The sequence below is a fragment of the Denticeps clupeoides genome, chromosome 18, assembly GCF_900700375.1.
Source record: "Denticeps clupeoides chromosome 18, fDenClu1.1, whole genome shotgun sequence".
NCBI classification, from domain to species: Eukaryota; Metazoa; Chordata; class Actinopteri; order Clupeiformes; family Denticipitidae; genus Denticeps; species Denticeps clupeoides.
In genome coordinates this window covers 14,492,853-14,512,115 of record NC_041724.1, presented here as the reverse complement: position 1 = coordinate 14,512,115, position 19,263 = coordinate 14,492,853, and the positions used below count along the sequence as shown (strand labels likewise).

General features: G+C 43.5%; 1 protein-coding gene across 5 annotated transcripts in view; it reads right to left on the bottom strand.

Annotated features, from left to right (window-relative positions):
• Window positions 1–1,617: 1,617 nt before the first annotated feature.
• The window catches only part of pcdh11 (protocadherin 11), a 152,900-nt gene continuing 135,254 nt past the window's right edge, over window positions 1,618–19,263 (bottom strand). For 4 of the 5 annotated variants that reach the window (XM_028960099.1, XM_028960102.1, XM_028960100.1 and 1 more), the window contains one exon: window positions 1,618–2,139. In XM_028960099.1, the coding sequence (XP_028815932.1) occupies window positions 1,739–2,139 (401 nt within the window). In that variant the 3' untranslated portion in view covers window positions 1,618–1,738. The remainder of the gene's footprint in view (window positions 2,140–19,263) is intronic. The other variant, XM_028960104.1, reaches the window with a different exon arrangement.

Genomic DNA, 19,263 nt, shown 5'->3' with positions numbered 1-19,263 from the left:
CATCAACCTGCTTCTGACTAATAGTGGAATGAAACTAGGCCAGAGCTTTTTATTAACCTTGTTAACATTACATGTTTACTCATTACTCTGACAGCCCTAATGAATACTCACACAGTTGTGTGAATGGCATTACATTTTCATTACAGATGGTGGAAAGGGTCAAGTGTGAAACATTAACTTTGACTAATTTAAATTATTTCTGTCATTCAGAAAAATGTTCATTTTAATTAAGTGCCGACTGGGTGAGTCAGTAGTTGTAATCTGACTTAACTCATCCAGTTCATACCTGCAATGCATCATTTCATAAAGACTACAATGTAACACAGTCAAATTAATTCTGAATCTATATTGGAATGAAATTAAACTGACGTTTTCACAGCAAAATTTTTGGTTGAATTCACTGTTAGCTAATTGTTTGTCTAGGCGGCAAATGCTAGACGACATGACTTTTCCAGACTTATTTAGAAAAGAAGGATTAAAGTTGGGGCCAATATGATAATTAACACGTAATGTCCCTCCTTCTGTGCCCACATAGTATCAAGATGCATTTACAGACCTGCAGATCCATATCTTAATAAAAATAATAAACACGTCTTCCACTAAGTTCACTCCACCGTAATCCAAATATCCAAATTCAGCGATACGTTGCACCCAACATTGGTGCAGCAACCACAAAATCACTACAACACCAGAAATAGAAACGAAAAGAAATGCGCCTGCAAGCGGAAGCGTGCAGACATATGTACATTTTTAAGGCTTTTCTTTTTAAACTATCTAGACCTAAACTGCACTAAAGGAAGAAAAACAGACGAGCTAATGTGATTAAAAAAGAAACCAAAATACGAGAAAAAATGAAAAAGGCTTTCAGAGTGTCACTAGTGCTGCTCCTTTCACAGATAAACAGAAGCGGTTTCAAAGGAACATGTTAGAAAGGTAAAATGGAGGCAGAACACAAAAAAAAGAAAAGAAATGAAATAACTAAGCCAATTAAACTATTACAGTGCAGTGTACAGCAGCTATGACTTCTATAGTGATTGCAGATCAAAGTTATTATCCTATAGGGAGAGTCTCATAATTGGCTCCATAGCACTTATTATGGTGCCGAAATTGTATATTTTAGGAGGCAAAACCTGAAGCAGGGAGGGAAGGAAAACAAAGCCTGTCTTTTTTAGCACGTCGCACCAGCGACTTCCAAGGCTGTGCTAATGAGATAATGTTAAAGCAGGCAGGGCTTTAATACTCGGGGAAGAAAACAGAACAGACCTGTGAATGCGCTTTCAAAAAATAAAAAATAAAATAAAAGGAGAGAAATAAATCTATAAAAAAAAAAGAGTAAAAGGAGTTTTTTTTTTTCTTCTTTTCTTTTAACAGGCATGAAGAGGAGGCGTCATGCGCCTGAAGAGAAGCAGCATGTTTAGGCCGTTTAGGGAGGAGGTAACGCTTGGAGAGGATGATGCTACCGCAACTGACATCAGTGGTCTGGACTGTAGATCGTATAGCATGAGACAAACCTACACGCTGCATCCCGTTACACAACAGCGGTGGTCTTCAGCGTTTCTCTTTTTTTTTTTTTGCCACTACCAAATCTACCAAACAAGACAATCGTTCCACTTAAGCTTTTTTTTTTTTTTTTTAAAGCTACTTTGGTTTAGATCTACTATTTATTTACTGTATTGTACATTTACTGGTGTCGACCGAATCCCTTTTTCTTGCTCTTAATGATGACTTTGCCCCGCGGTCACATCTGATGCTCGTGCAGGAAGGCGCTGGACCCCCCGCCGGCCGGAGTCTGCTGACCTGACGAGGACGAGGTAAAGCTGGCCAGAGGGATGACCTTGACCGACTCCTCCTTCTTGCTGCAGTGTCTGTCCAGCGTGTTGTAGAACTGGGGCCGGCTGCCTCCTTTGTCCAGTTCGTCTTTGGGCACCGACCGGCCGAGGGTGTGGCGCCCGTCCGGTGTGGCTCCCCGGGCCCAGGACTGCTGGAAGCTGAATGAGGACAGGGTTGGGCCGGCTGAGGTGGGGAACTGGGAGAGGGCGGGGGGCATCCAGCAGCTGTCGGAGTGGCCGAGGATCAGGCACTCCTGGGTGCAGGTTTCGGAGGCTTCAACCAGGGCCTTCTGCAGGTTCACTTCAATGGCTGCACGCAACAAAAACAGAAATCGGATTTCATGTTAATGGATTCAAAGTTAATGCAACAAACTTGACCCGCAGACGGGATCCTTTCTGAAAAAAAAACAAAAAAAAAAACACTTTTTTTTTTTTATGTTTAATTCGGCTCCTAATGAGAACGCCGCCACCATTGCATTAAATTTCCACTGGTTATTCCCACTGTTCCCACTGTTTACCTACAAAACACAATGAATTCCCTGTAGTTTAATTAAACCCTTAAAAAAGCCTCTGTTGTTTGTGCCTCACGTTGGCATTAGTGTACTAAATAAATAATGAACGGCCCAGCGAACGAATGTTTGTTTTAATCACTGTCACCGCGCCTCACCTTGCTTTCTCTGTTCTTTTCTGACATTTGATAAATACGAACAATTAGGACAAATCAAACAAGCTGCTTTTGCAGAGACGTGTGTGTGTGCCGTGCAGGAAGTAGGACCCGCCATTCACTGCTCCCATTGTTTTGCATAAAACAAATGCGGTTATTTTACGTGGAAAAGGCCAGTTTTTTTGTCCAGTAAAGGATTAGAATTGGTCAGATTTATCTCCCTTGTCTGGGAAGGTATGAGGAGATGTACAATGACACCATGCTTTTCTGTACACGTTCCCACTAAAGAACCATACTGACCTTTTTAAAACTATGGTGATAATTAAAAAAAATATTTCAGAAGTCATTTCGGATACCTTTTGGGTACCAGTTTATTGATCAGGAGACATAAGATTAGAACAAATGAAAAAAAAAGAAGACAAATTCCACACCGCATCAAACTGTGAAGGTGAGGTTGTGTGAAATATGGATTTACGGCACACTTTTTATTCTCTCTCGTGTTGCGTGAGACGATATTTCACTAACCCCCCTTTTTAAGACACTCTTCTGTATCATAACATACTGTGACGGAAAATACTGAATTTATGGCTTCAATTTATGTATTCAAAAACATTTATGGCTTCAATTTATGTATTCAATATTCAGTCATCACTACTTATTAAACACATTTTTTCCAACCCTACAAATGGTATAAATTGTAAAAATTTAACAGTTTGTCAGATCACACAACAGCATATATTTCTTCAAAAGAAAGAGATGTGTTTAATGCTGTGTAAAAATTCATATTACAGTCCCCATTACTTGTGATTTCCAATTAACACACGTGTCTACATGAGTTCGTGGTAGAATATTTTGCTGCATGGTACGTTGTTGTATGGGGACACTATTTAATAAAATGTGCCCAACATACTAAACACAGGTAACACTTCTGTCCCACGGTGCCAAAGTGGTTCTTTGTTCTGGTTCTCATTTCGAAGGAACCCGCCGGGCCACACAAATGGGTCTAGCAGGATCTCTCCAGTCAGGAACAATATAAGGAACAAATAAACCTTGTTTGGTCCTTGATTGACCAGAGACTGCCTGCCCAAAATCTGCAGCGGCGGAAAAGTACGTGAATAAACGGGGCAAGCCAACAGGCAAGAGTTATGTGTTCCTTAACGTGAAAGATGAAGGGAAAGCCCTGTTAACGCAGAACACCGGTCATACAGGGCTTCCTGCACTGAGCTGCCGCGTGGAAATAATTTAGCACATTTGCATTAGTTATAATGCTATCAATAATTGAAGCGCATGAGGCCTGTAATTCGCTCTGCATTACTCGGCCTGAATGGCGCTGTGTTTTTATTTTTTACATTCAGAAGAAAATATATATATTTTTTTGGCCTTGGTGCTGTTCGTAAGAGGCACGAATATTCTCACTGCGTCAGTCTGACTGAGCCGCATCAAGCTTTACGGCACAGGGCCTCGGAAACGTTTCGCATTATTGCATTTCAGAGGCGATTTTTGTCAATTCTCCCACACACGCCCATCCCTCCAGCTCGGCAGCGCGGGAGTCAATCAGCGAGGCTGTTAAAGTGTCACCTTTCACAGGGTCGCTAACTTCATTAGCTCAGAACCGCGCGAAGCGTTCCGTCCTGCAGGGCAGGCCCGGGAAGGATGCGACCAATTCGGTCGGCTCACGTGTGGCTGTTGTTTCTGTCTGAGTGTCGGCAGTAAACACAGCTCCAGGGAGAAGAAGAATAAAACACACACACACACACACACACACACACACACACACACACATACACACACACACACACACACACACACACACACACACACACACACACACACACACATTATAGCCCTTGTGCGCAGGTCGTGGCAGTGCCCCGTGCTGGGTGCGGAGCTTTTGTGTAATTACATAATGCGAAGTGTATTTGGGAGTGCACAACACATGCTGTAAGTGATGCTGTCAAGAGCTCCCTCCCATCCTCATCCTCATCCCCAGTGCCCTCTCTCTCTCTCTCTCTCTCTCTCCCCCCACTCTCGAAATTTTCGAGCTGAAAAGATGTAGACGGTATCAGTTTCTGCTCCGTGGGGACTGGTATTGCTTTGACTGATGTTTGTGACAGCTCTGGTTGCCTTTGGCAGCCCGGGGCGAGGCCAGCGCTCTGATGCTGTTTAAGGACCTTTTGTATTCAGAGGAAACAGCAGCGCTCCAGTGGAGAGGAATCGTTCGTCACTCAAACTGTGGACTGCACATATTTCCATCCTGATTTAGAAATGATTCTGTCGGACCTTTTTTTTTTAATGCATTTCAGTTCAGTGTTGCATAGAACCTTGCTTGGATTTATGAAAGAATTAGGGTTAGTTGTAAAAATGGTCTGCAATGATATGATATCTGCGTGCATTTCGGTGTCAGTGGACCAAGATGCATGATTCACGTGCAGTGAAAAACTAACTAACAATTGTGTCCTGTGACCTGGTTTTCAAATATTAGCAATGTTGGGTTCTTGGATTGTCTTTGTAAAAAATAAAAAAGAACGCTGTGACTATGCTTGTGGTGTTTTGTGTTTGCAGAATGCAGGACAGAACGCTCCAACCTTGCCTGCATCAGGTTTGGAAATCTGGTTTACTGCCCTGAGGGCAGCCCAGTCCCGGTGGAACAGCACAGGGTTCTAAACAAATACACCATGCCTAAGTATAGTCTTTAGCATAGAACAGAACAGAATGGACATTACAGTGGACATTATATTACATTATATTATGTTCTTTCATATGAATCTACATATGAATTAACATTCAAGCCCAGGGTGATGGGAGACAAATAAAAAAGCCACTCAATTCAAAAGGCGACTGTGAACTTCAAAAATATTTGCAGTTTCAAACAAGAGCAAGTGAAGGCGGTGCGATCAAGTATGAGTTCAGGAGTTGTTTTATGTGTAGATGAGTCTTCAAAGGATTTGTGAAGATAGAAAGTGATGGAGCTGCGCTGCTCATTTCACCATGGGCCAGACTGGGGCGGGTAGGGTCAGCAAGACGGAGAAACGTGTGGTCTGGACAACAGGCATTATGTTCGCAGAGCACAGGCCATGTGAGTCTTCTGTATTTTCGTAAGTAAACAGATTCAAACGAAAATCAAAAGTACTGTCATTACAACCAGAAATAAATATTAACACAACCTTGGCACAGCTATCCTTGGCCAGTTTTGCCCATTCCTCTTTGCAGCACCTCTCAAGCTCCATCAGGTTGGATGGGAAGCTTCAGAGCAGCCTTTTTCAGATCTCTCCAGAGATGTTTAATCGGATTCAAGTCTGAGCTCTGGCTGCGCCACTCAAGGACATTCACAGAGTTGTCCTGAAGCCGCTCCTTTGATATCTTGGCTGTGTGCTTAGGGTTGTAGTCCTGCTGAAAGATGACCCATCGCCCCAGTCTGAGTTCTGGAGCAGGTGTCCCTCAAAGGCTGTCTTTGTACATTGCTGCAGTCACCTTTCCCTCTATCCTGACTAGTCTCCTAGTTCCTGAGGCTGAAAAACATCCTCACAGCATGATGCTGCCACCACCATGCTTCATTGTAGGGATGGTATTGGCCTTGTGATGAGTGGTGCCTGGTTTTCTCAGAACGTGACACCTGGCAATCACATGTAGAAGGTTCTCCTCTGTCCAAAGAGGACCTCTTGAGCTCTGACAGAGTGACTATTAGGTTCTTGGTCACCTCCCTGACGATGGCCCATCTCCCCTGATTGCTCAGTTTAGGTGGCCAGCCAGCTCTAGGAGGATTCCTGGTGATTTTGAACTTCTTCCACTTATGGATGCTGGTGGCCACTGTGCTCAGTGGGACCTTTAAAAGCAGCAGAAATATTTTTGTAACCTTCGCCAGATCTGTGCCTTGAGACAATCCCATTTTAGTTGTCTCCAGACAATTCCTTTGACTTCATGCTTGGATTGTGCTCTAACATGAACTGTCGACTGTGGGACCTTATATAGACAGGCATGGGCATTTCCAAATCATTTCAAATCAACTATTTTTACCAGAGTTGGATTCCTATTAAGATGTAGAAACATGATCAGGACAAACTGGAGACACCTGAGCTCAATTTTGAGCTTTGTGCCAAAAGCTTTGAATACTTTCTCAGATTTTTAATAAATTTACCAGAACCTCAAGTAAACTTTTGTCATGATGTCATTATTAGGTGTTGTGTGTAGAGTTCTGAGAAAAGGAATTCTGGAATAAGGCTGTAACATAACAAAACTCAACGTTTTAATGAGGCTGTAACAAAAAAAAAAAAGGAAAAAGTGATGTGCTGTGTACTATGAACTTTCAGGATAGACTGTATCAGCAGTGATTTGATGATTTTCCAAACTCAATCACCTCAAGTTAGTAGTTGTCTCATTACTATCTATGTTGCTTAAAAAGAACTGTGTAGAGTGGCTTGTGACAGTATGACAGAAATGCTTCTGTAACTCACCTGAGAAGTAAATTATGTTATATTTTGATGACTAAATATTTCCAAGGCCCTCTAAACATAGGCTAGGTTTCACGCTCATCCAAATCTCATTTCACAAATTAAAAGTGACTTATACTGAAAGTGTTAATCAACACACATCAGCCACGTGAGTTGTCACAGCCGCACACACCCACAATGCAGAAAGTGTCACCAAAGTGCCGATCGCAGGTTCTTCTCTGGCAGCTTTCTCACACTAAACATCCGAGTGGGAATCCAATGGAGATAGACATACAGACACTCGGAGATTAACTTTGACAAGGCCCTTTTCCACCAGCCTGGATTCGGCCTGTTAGGAAATGATTACTCAACTCATTACGTTAGCATGTGCAAACCCATTACCTTCAATTATATGGCTAATTGCGTAAATATAGACGCTCATTAATCCTGCTCTACAAACAAGAGGTGATTGGAGGAAATGCTTTAGTGGGCGCAGATCAAATAATGTCAGCCAGGATGTCATCGTCCTGTCAACTCGTTTATTCCGCTTTTATGGTATGTATTGTTCATAATCTAATTGAAAAAGGGATGCTGCTGCTCTTAAAGGTTTTTGCTTATTTCTGGATTTTGCTGTGTCCAATTTGCTCATTAAACTTTATTAATATTTTACATCAGGAGCTACGTAGGGTCTTTTTTCTTTTTTACAATAATGTATGGAGTAGCATTCATACAAACAACATGAACATTGTCATTGGCTTCTCTTGTTAGGGGTTGCCATACCATACCAACCACACAAAGACATAAACTGAAATACATAGAATAACAAAATTTACGGTATTATTATTATTATTATTAAAAGGTTTATACTATAATATTCAATGAGTTTTATTCAATGAGCATAAATATGTCATATATTAGAATTTAAATGGTGAAAAACTTTATGGAACTTCACCTTTAATTGCCTCTGCAGTTCTCTGAGAATGGGAATGAAAAAATAATACAGAAGACATTGCTATTCATAGATGTTCAGAGAGTCATTCTGGCAGTGTTGTTCCCTCAAGAGATGTTTCGAATGATATTAACTTTTGTTCAGGAAGACTTCTTTGTGTGTGTGTGTGTGTGTGTGTGTGTGTGTGTGTGTGTGTGCGTGTGTGAAAGAGAGAGATACAGGGTTTGTGAGTATGCATGCATGCTCATGTGCACGCTTGTAGCTTGTGTACCTTGCGAGTATTTGGCATTTTCTTGTGCACGGATCAGAATGACAGGTGAGAAATTGAGATTAACACGATCTCGCCCCATCACACAAATGAAATTTGTTAGGAAGTAATTAGGTTTCGCTCGTACTTTATCATCTTGCCGCATGCCTCCACTTCAACTTTACACCCCAGATTGGCAAATGGACAGTCATTAATAATAATGAAGCTATTTAACCCCACAGTCTTTTTACCAGGGAAAAGTGCCATTTCTCATCGGTGGGTGAGACACCCTCATCAAGCCGGGATGCGGCGAGCGCAGGCCATTTCGCTGGCTTTGCTCTGGTGGCATGTCATCAGTGCCCATTCGCTGGCTCGCCCCTAATAACTCACCTCCACGTTTCCCCCGACCGGCGTCTGGGGCCATGCCCGGCGCAGAACTGCAGAGCCACGGCCACATCCCGCTGCGTGGGTATCCGCAATTTATTGCATTTCCATTCAGCACCTCAGACCACCACCCGCCGCCCCCAACTCTTTCCGGCTCTCTGTATCTTGTTGCCATGGTGACGGAATCTTCAGAGTGATGTGCTGCGCATCGCATTATATAGTTCCTTTTACATCCACCAGTGTGGGGTTATAATCACAGAGCAGCTATTGTGGAGAGTGCTGTCATGGCCACCAGCGCCATCAGTATGTAAGCAACATAATGAAACGTAAGTCTTCGGCTTCCCAGCGACAGGCATGTCTTCAGCGGCGCGCTGATTGGCTGTAATCATGAACTCTGCGATAGACGCACAAACTTCTGAGCTCACAGTCAGCCAAAGCAAGCCACGTTCATGCTGCCCTGGTCACCGCAGAAGGACCACAAAGAGCGTCATGAAATTTGACGAATAGCAGTACAACGTCGACCAAACTTTCTTTTCGAGGATTTTTTTCCCAAAAATATGGTTAAATATGCATAGAGATTATAGAAGACATTCCAATCGTGTATATTTAGTACTGGCATAAGAAAAGTAATTTTAATATTTGATCCCAATTAAATTAAATGTTGCATCTGCCAAAGTTCAAATGCAAAGCTCATCAAAACAGATAAAATCCCTGAAAACTAGTGCCAGGGATGAAATTGAGTCCAAACAATTCAGCATGTGGTGTTTAGTTCTAAAATAAGTTTTAGATTACGAGAAAAACATCAGAAAATTAAATGCCCTTTCATTCAAGAGACAGCCAACTGATCTAGGCAACCATTCAAATGGTGGATGGAAATGAAGAGGGCTGAACAGCAATGTCCACAGAGAAGAGTAAAGAAAAAGTAAAAACTACAGACCACTTCTAATGCAATTTACCAAGAGCCTGAGAGCCACTTCACATCTTTCGTCAGGCTTTGAACATCTAGGATGAGGCACATTTCAAGTACAGAGATTTAGCGTCTCACTCACTTTCCATAAACGCTCACTCCTACTCGGGGTCACGGCATCCCAGGACACTGTGTGCAATGCAGGGATAGGGCGCTCACACACACACACACACACACACACACACACACACACACACCATTCACTCAAACACTCACTCCGATGTACCATTCAGAGTAGCCAGTTCACCTGGTGAACTTGGGAGGAAGCCCTCACCACACAAGATCCGAGGCGGGATTCAAACTCACAACCTTGGAGGTGTGAGGCCACGTACAAATGTTTTGCGGTACTTGATGCGGGAAACACTATAGAAATGTCACATACCAGTTATTGTTTGGTTTGAAGGGTAATTTCCTTTCCAGCTTTTGGAAACCACAAGGTTCATTACTTGACTACACGGCAATTAAACTGCGTATTACCTGCCAAGGTTGTTCCATTTCTACCTACAAATACAGCAAACCATCCTATTTTGAGTTAGGTTTTTTTTGTATTTTTTCTGATTAAAAAGTGCACAATAATTCCTCTCAGCTACTAACCATGCTTTATACTTATATAGTTTAGGTCACTTTTTTAAGGCACACTTTAAGGAGCCCTCTTTGCATTTGACAATGTATTGTTAATATTATTTAATTATTAAAGATATTACTGCTTATTGTCAGTATTGCAGTTTACTGTTATGCATTTCATATGGTTCTCATATTTGTTTTTCATGCCTCTCATGACTGCAGCATGGCACGTCATGCCAGCGACATCTCACATACACACACACACACACACTCAGACACCTCACAGACAGTTGCGTGTGGAATATTCCCTATCAACAGTTCATTAGCAGGGTCACTGCAGGCCCCACAAAGTGAAAGATTTTATCACTGTCACGTTCATCCTGCATGACGGTGACGGATCTGTGGCGCCGCCACTCCGTTCTTCCTGCGTGTGACTGAAAGATGGTGTTCTCACTATCGGCCTGTCCGGGGAGGCAGTAACAAGAACGTACGGCTCACGCAACACGCACAAATCATCATGGCCGCCCGGAACAAAGTTCCCGGTCCCACCTGCAGGACGAGGGGGGGCTCTGTAACGCAACAGCGTCTGGTATAAATAACCGGCTGGGTGGAGCGGGCCTGGCTCGGTCGGCGCCCTTACCTTCAGAGAGGCTCCTAATCTCCCCCTGATATTACGCCATCCATCTCCGTTTATCTCCCCTCCCCGGCCCCTTCCGCTCGCCGCACACGCCGGGTGTTTTACCCCATGAAATTGTTTCCTTCCTTTTTTGTATTTCATCAGGCATTATCAGGGGAATATTTCATGCCGGAGATTGACACGCATTTCAGGACTTCGGATCCCCCCCCCCTTCTTTACCCAACAGCTCATTGGCAGAAATGACGGGTCGTGGCAGGACAGGGGCAGCCTGCGGCGTGGATCTCATGGCCCCGGTGGCTGTGTGGTGTTATCATGATCAGCGCTGATTGCTGATTGGGCGCCCTCGTCGATTCGTCCCGTGCTGTTTGTTTGGGGGGCGGCTGATTGTGTTGATGCCCCAGCCTCCCCAGCCTCTTAATGGCGAGCTGGACGGCAGACAGGCGCCATTAGACCTAATGAACACCGTGCAATCAGAGCCGTCACGGGGACAGAGACGGTGGCGTGGAGTCGGGGGACGAAAAAAAAAAAAAAACAAGTCTCAAGGAGCCGGGTGAAAGCTCCTGGAAGTCACAGCAGGGCGGGGGGAAAAGGTGTTCTTGTCGCCGCCACCTCCGCCGCGAGAGGAAGAGACGGAGATGAATAGATAATAGATTCCGAATGTATTATTCGCCAGGAAGGGGCGCGGGGTGATTTATTTATTTTCGTTCGGGGGGTCAGAATCAAATGGAATCTGTTGTCTGCAGCATGTTTTTAATCAACCTCCACAAAGAGAAACAGCCGAGGAGAGGCAGTTGACCCCCCCGCCATTCAGGGGACACTTTTTCCCTTTGTGCACTTTGTCCTTGGTGCTGTTCTGTTGTTTGTTTTGCTGTTTTAATCTCGGGCGAGTCAATAATATTCTTTGTTGTCGGAAAATTGCGTGTCAGGGAAAAGTCCCCATCTTTTGTCGAAAGTGCCTGTCGTCTGACTCCGCTTTTCTAGGACTCTCAGATAAAGTAATCATTAAATGTTGTTCTCTGGCTGCAATTACTTTCAGCTGCACTGGGTCAAGCCAGAGAGAGAGAGAGAGAGAGAGAGAGGACCACGCAAAGTCACACGATGACCACAAACTCTCGCGAAGCATCAGACAAGCAGCTCAGATCTGTAGATGGATGTGGCTGATGTGGGGTCTTATTACATCACCGCGTACGGTGTTCTCACTTCGGCCTCATTAAAGGCAGATATGAATACAGAGAGGGCCTTCAGTATGTACTCGCTGTTCATCTCGTCCGTATTTCTGCGCTTTTACAACAGGCTGTGTGGATGTGGACAGAATGGAGAACTACAGCCAGGAGTTTTTGAAGAGAGGTGACTAATGGCTGATGATGCCAAGTTGCCTGGACACAGTGTTTCTTGGAGGAGTTTTACGGAGATTGAATTATTTTGAACCATCTCCAGCTTTATTGTTGGAATAGATCTGAAACTGAAACTATTGGATACGACCTACTATGACCTACGACCTATGGAAGTATGGGAGGAGACTAAATCTATATTTTATTTCAACCTTTTCATGTTTTTTGAAGGTGCGCCCTCTAGACGTTTTGCTTTACGTAAATGAATGGTGTAGTACGGTGTAATTGTTGATGGTGGCGCTTGAAATATTTTAGTATGTAAAAGGAGTACAAATAATCCTTTAGATTCAACGAAGCCAGAGCCAATAACAGCCGAACGAATATGACGGGCACAAACTGGGAGGTCAAGGCCACTGTAACTTTGTCTACGTTGCATTCTTGCAAAAGCAAAATTTCAAGAGTGCTTCAAATAAAATAGTTCAAATTTGAGTGTCAGAGGACAAATGCCAAGATCTCAGTGGCATTGTACTCGCATTCGAGGAAAAGGCCACAATTCCTGTTTTCTAAAAGACTCACTCCTACTCACTCCTCCTGGTGAAGATACTGTACACATTGATTTAATTGTTCATGGCACCACCCTCAGTTCATTTAGCATTACAGCACAAAACCGAAAAATGTCATGCCCTGGACCTTCACAATTTCACAATCAGATTCAGGTTCATGTTCCTCACTCTGTTTAAACATTCCACTGATGCCAAGCAGACTTTGAGTCAACCAGCTCACGTCATCACCATAGCAACATGCAGTCAAACTTCCCCTTTTACCCACAAGGTGTCAAAAGTTGCCTCAATGTCCCATCTAATCCCAATGCACCCATGTATAGTTGAGACACACCTTCCAGCAAAAAAAAGACATAGTCATTACACAACATCAGAAAATACCGGTGTTATGAACTGATGATGAACTGTTCTGTATGGCAGAGCAGGTAGGGGTGTGAAGGGTATTTATCAGTAACTCAGCTCCCTTGCCGTAGCCTTGCATCACACGTCTGAGGTCACAGTCTGGATCTCAGCAGCGTTTCACTGAAGCTTCTCTGTCTGCGCATAACATGGAAACGTGAGGGAGGTTCGGCTCCTTATCGCCTGCATGAGAGAGCCGGTGCACCCTGCTTCCTTGGGGACGCTCAGAATTCATACATGAAGCAGCTGTCTGACATCTCGGGTCTCCGAGGAGCAGAGTGCCAGATAGGGTGCCAGATAGGGTGAAGAATGGCCAGTGTTGGACGCCGGCCTGTCAGAATGAATGAGTTAATAGTTCACAGTTGTGCATTGGATGCATTTTCAAGTGTCTGTCTGCATGCGTTGTTTTTTCAGCCCTTTAGAGAGTAGAAATCAGGCGCGACAAGATGAAACTATTTAAGCACACACATTGTTTTAATTTGTGCTAAAGTAATTGGAAATAATTTATGCTAAATTTTATTTCAAATCTATTTACAGTCAGACTCAGCAGGGTGTTTTCCTTAGTTTCAGGTAACCTTTGACCCTTGATCAGTGTATGTGTGTGAACAAGTGAAGGTTTGTAAAGGAATACCTAGCTGTGGTCTCAGGAACATAATGTCACAGTGACATTAGACCACATTTACTGTAAAAATGTGCACATGCATGCATTTGTTGAATTAGAGGGGAAAACTTTTGTTAGCAAGTTACAACTGAGCATAAAAAAAAATGAATAAATAAATACATAGATGGATGAAAGCATGGTGGTGGTTGCCACCCTCGAGATACAAAAGATCTATGGACCAGAGGGTCCAGCTCTTCAACGATTAGAAGGAATAGAAATTGGCCACAGGCCTCGGTTCAATAGACCTTCCATCACCTGCTGACCCCACGGCTGTGAGCTTTTCTGTTTGGCCCAAGGCTACGACTATCAAACATTAACACCCCGCACAGCAGATCTGTGTGTTCGTGCACTCGTCTGTGATGCTGTGCGACCCGGCCGGTCTATCCCTCTCTCCGCCCCCTTTTGTTTGTCACAATTTATGGCATCTCTCCCAGCTGTAATGTCAGGAGCCATTAGTGCAGCCACGGTGGGGGAAAGACATAAACTAGACACAACAAACGTCAGATGCTTGGTGGACGGGTGCTGTGGACCGTCCTCTCCTCCGCTTCCTCCCGTGGTGAGCAGTTCGTGTTTCCCTGTAGAAGGATCTTTACTTTTCATTCGGAGGCCAAATGAACGTCCCCTGGTACGTCGCATCCCCTCAAATTCAAGGTGATCCCCACCCCTAACTTCTTCATTTGACTTGGACCTTCCCGTCGACACTCTAATATTCGATAATTAGGTGAGCCCACCAGATAGACCACATCATATTTTTCAATTAGACACTGCACCCCCCCCCGTGACCTTGAGCAGGAATGCGAATGCCGGATGTAGACCAGCAGCCGGTGCCGAGCGCTGTTTAAAAATACATTTTCCATTTAACTCCAGCCCAGCTATGTCTAATCTATATGCAGGCTCCCTTTCAAGTCAGGAGAAGGGCTCTGTAAGAAAGTAATATGCTCTGTGTGATTGCCGAAGCCGACCCAATTAACCTCTCCAAATTTGATGGTGTGTTCTTTAAATGACACACATATGGCGGGAGGTCACTCACAACCATTTCAATTAATAGCCGAGACTTGAACCTATTATTGCGCCACTGTATTGAGCGTTCTTGCACTGAATCCCGGCAGCTTGTACCAACTGTAAATATTGCCAGCCTTGGCCACTACGAGCAATTATGCCACCCAAGATTCCAGCTCAGACGGAATACGAGGTGAAGCATGAGTGAAACAGGGGTGGTGAATTTTGTAAAAAATAAAAAAGTAAAATTGCTGTGCAATCAAAGCAGCCAGAGACTCAATCAGCTGACTGTTTATTCAGCGCGAGACCACTTTCATCCGACCATCACTCAAAGGTGATGGGGCGTGCTGATTCAGGAAACATATGCATTGTGTACATGTTGGAAGTTGTTAGAAGTCGTTTGCTGCAACTTCCACTAATTACCTCTGAGAGTATCATAAAATATATCCTTTACTTAGATTAGTAAGGGCCCATTTTCATATTAAACAAACATGCTCTTATGATCATGTAGGTTTGCTGCTAAAGGCACAACCATTGCCATTAATCTGGTCGTAGCATATGTACATATTTCCATTTACATTTGGCAGGATTTATTTTATTTAATTTATGTATGACAAATAAAAAAGTTTTAAGGACAAATGTTGCCCAGTTTTGGGAGAGTGAAGAAAATGGTATAATGTATAAGAAAAAACAGGGATAATCTTATAGTTGGTATTGCCTAATGTTCAGGCCAATACGGTAGTCATAGTCACAAGATACATGCTGGTAGTGTAAATTAGTTATGGATCAATTAATCGGTTGATCTATTATTCATGCAGATTAATGCCAGAGGTGGGATTCGGCAGATGACTGCATTTAAGATGCCAATTACAAATTTACCATATTTTTTATTTATTTATTTTTGAATTATGGTAGAACTACTTTACAACAGTGTTTTTTCCACTGAATGTACAATAGACTTTGGAAATCATGGTCTGCATTGTTTTGGTTAATTTCACCCATCAGCCCTTTAAAAAGCCATATCTGTTGAATACAACCATGCACAAGCTGAATTCAGATGTTTGAGGCGAAATAAGGGAATCCAAAGAAATGCTCTTATCATAAATTCTCATAAAAAACGTTTGCATTGAGCTGGCATGAATTAGTAATGGTGATTACTGCCAACATGTCCTCATTTCACCACTCAAAACCCAATGTTCTCTCAGGAAAAGTATCTGTGAGCTCAGAACTTCAGAAAGATCTCAAGAAGGAGCGGCGCTAGATCTATCGAAGCTCGGGCCACTACGTTTCATCTCCTCGTGATACCCGCCGCCGCTTTGGTTCTGTTGCCTGAGTAAGAAAACAGGGCGAAGGCGACGCCTCAATCCGCGCCAGATGCCTGGGCGCATATCTTAACCTGCTGTGCGTTTGATTCGCTGTGGTTCTTTGCATGCATGCGCATCCCCAGATGAATTTGTTGAGTTTGACATTTATTCTTGCTCCGCTCCATTTTCTTCCCCTCTTCTCCACGCCACTGCCATCTTAAGACCTCCAACTCCTGGTTCATGACTGGAATAATGGGGGCCCGGTCGTGCGGTGAAAAGCACAAATCATCGTTTCCACAGGAAACGTGTTAATGTGAATTCATGTGGGACGTGGCCACGTGGAGACGCCTTTACCCTAGAAATGTTAAGCGCAGCAGAGACCGTTACCACAAAAACAACAAGTTTCCTGCTGGTCCATAATATCCAGTGCTGCTCCATGTGTCACATTGTCGTAATAATGAAAATGCCTCCATTATCTGGAAATAAATTTGCAGAAAACCGGTTTTAAAATGTCAAGGAGACTAATTTCATGAAAAAAAAAGAAAGAAAGACAAAAAAAAGTTTTTTTTTTTTATTCAACAAATCACGTTTTTCATGCATTAATTCAGCCCATATTCTCGTCCCCCATGCATTATTTATTTACCTCGTCACAGACACAACCGTTGGAGATCTGACGACTTTGGACTGGTCGGGCACCGGGCCTATCCATCTCCCCAGCGGCCGACCTCCGAGTCATTTACTAATTTTCTTGCGGGTGACCTGGGTCATTTTTATTTATGATCCATTAGTAAAATATGTTCCGACACCAGGCCCGGCATTAAAGCGAATGATGGAGAATGATGTAGCCACACCAGCCTGGATGAAAAAAAAAAAAAAAAAGGCTTCCCCCGCAATTCGAACGTCAGAACGGGACATGACAGGTAGTCCCTCACAGGAAAAAGCAGAGTCTGAATCATTTCGGACCCCCCCCCCCAAATTTATAAACTGGACTGCTTTTCATACAAGCTGCTTGGTGTAGGACAATTACCATTTATAGTGGCTGCCTGCCCTTTCGGGGAACTGACCCGGCCACCTCCACATGAAGCACGCTATATATATTCCAACATTCCCCGATACACTGAGAACAGGTGTTGTCTAAGGTATTGAACTTTTGGTAAATGGCCACAGATTGTGCCAATGCTTCAACTGTCAACAAGAAAAAGCAGAGCGAGAGAGCGATAGGGGGAGAGGGAGAGAGAGAGAGAGAGAGAGAGAGAGTGGCTGATGATACAAACTGCTAGCGTGCACTGTATTCGTCTTCATTCGTAATAGCCGACGTTGGCCGGGGGGCTGGGTGATCGTGCAGGATTACTGTAAGAGCTGTCAGATTTAAGCATCCCGGCGTGCCATCATTCCAGTTCAATATATATATAAAAAAAACAAACTAATGAAAAAAAACCAGAGGGGCCATATGCTGAATTAGTCTCCAAGAGCGGCAAAGCAAAATACATAACGGATCTATCGGAGAGTCGACAAAAGCCAACTTTGTGACAGAATGTAAAAAAAAAAAGGCCAAAAAATAATGAAATAGAACCTGACACATCCCTCCTCTCTCCACCTCCTCTGCAAGACAAGCCGCTCGCGGTGTTATTAATTTCCTGAATATTTTAGCGATGTGTCCATCTGCCTTTGTGAACCGAATGAAGGCGCCTGTGAAGTGGGTAATTCTCCTCCTTTTCCGAGGCGGCGGCGTCTCCTCTGTGCGAGGTGTGCTGCGCTGTTTGCACAGCTGTGATAAGTGTCTTACTCCCGGTGAATGGTAAATCACAACAGCGGCCTGCCGCAAGCGCGCTCCCTCCATATTGTTAATTATTTCATGTCCTCTTCAGCTCGCCTTTGATGTCTTCCCGGCTCTGAATGCGAATCCGAAATGAGGCGAACAATAAATAGGGATGTTGTCTGCCTCCTGTGGAATATAGAGATTTGCGGACAGCGCATCAATTAATGGAAATGCGCTGAATAAATCAAGTCTGGCGAATGGGAAATGAAAGGCGAATGCGAACGTCTAAGAAAAGAGTAAAAGACACGTGTGCCACATTTCCATTTCATTAACGAAATGAAAGAAAAATACATTAATAAACACATAAATAAATGAATATTTTAAGCATATGCATGCATATCTATGAATGCGCATGCATGCATATGCATGCATGCCTGCTCGTAAGATGTATAAAGGTTAGGTCTCAGCCAGCTCAGGTCAGCTTTGAGGGGAGTATCTGTTTTTGCTTTTCTTTCTTTTCAGATGTTTCCAGCTACATTTGATAAGGGCGAGTAATAGTGTATTTTCGCACGATCGGGTCCATTCAGCGAGATAAATCCACCCAGCATGGTGGTGATATCTGCTTTCCTTCCAGCACTCTCACCCAGGGGCCTTTAGACGTCGGAGACGGAGCCCTTTGATCACTGCGTTGCTACTCTTCACCCCGCGGAGAGCCCCCACCCAGCTCTCAGCAGGATCAATGAAGATGAGCTCCTCTCTGTAATGAAATCTGCACTGCATCATGGGTTTGTCAATGACCACTACGAAAGGTCAGGACATCAAAAGTTTTTTTTTTTTTTTTTACTCTTGTCTGAATTGCAGCTGCATTATGGGTAATGAGATTGGGTTGCTTTTCATAGAACCACATGCTGCAAACAGCAGCAGCCTTTAATTACACTGTATTAGTTAATGCAGCCCTATTTATAGCACTTTACCACGGCACAGTGTGGTACGCTTACTACAGAACCTTAAAGGGTCTAGAGTGCTCCATCATTCATCCATTGTAAAGACATGAAAGTACCCATGGAAGCAGCCAGATCCCATACTCCAGTCCGGTGACATCATCACACACAATGCTGAGAGAGGCAACAATGAAGGAGCTTAATCTCGTTTTTTGTTACTGTTGCTGATCACCCACTGTGCTGGATAAACCACTGCAGTGTGTAATCCAAAATATACTTCATGCCCATCAATGAGGTTTCAAGAGTGTATAATACACTCCAAATATAGGTGTATATCTGAATGGCATTTATTGGTTATTTACTGCCTCAATAATTAACCCATGTACACAGTGCGCTCAGGGACTCAAGTTATGACAGTACTGCAGGGGACGTTGGAAAACCACCAACCTCATTCACACTGACCCAGGACCATCACAAGCACCTGAAATGTTTTTTTAAGTACAATCGTATAAGGTTGCTTATACAAACATCTTTACTGACCATGGGTTTGCCAGCAATAAATGCAAATCAGGTTTTACTAATGCATTTTCTAGGATTTATTTGTTTGTTTATTTATTATTTTCTTAGGTTTAAATAGAATT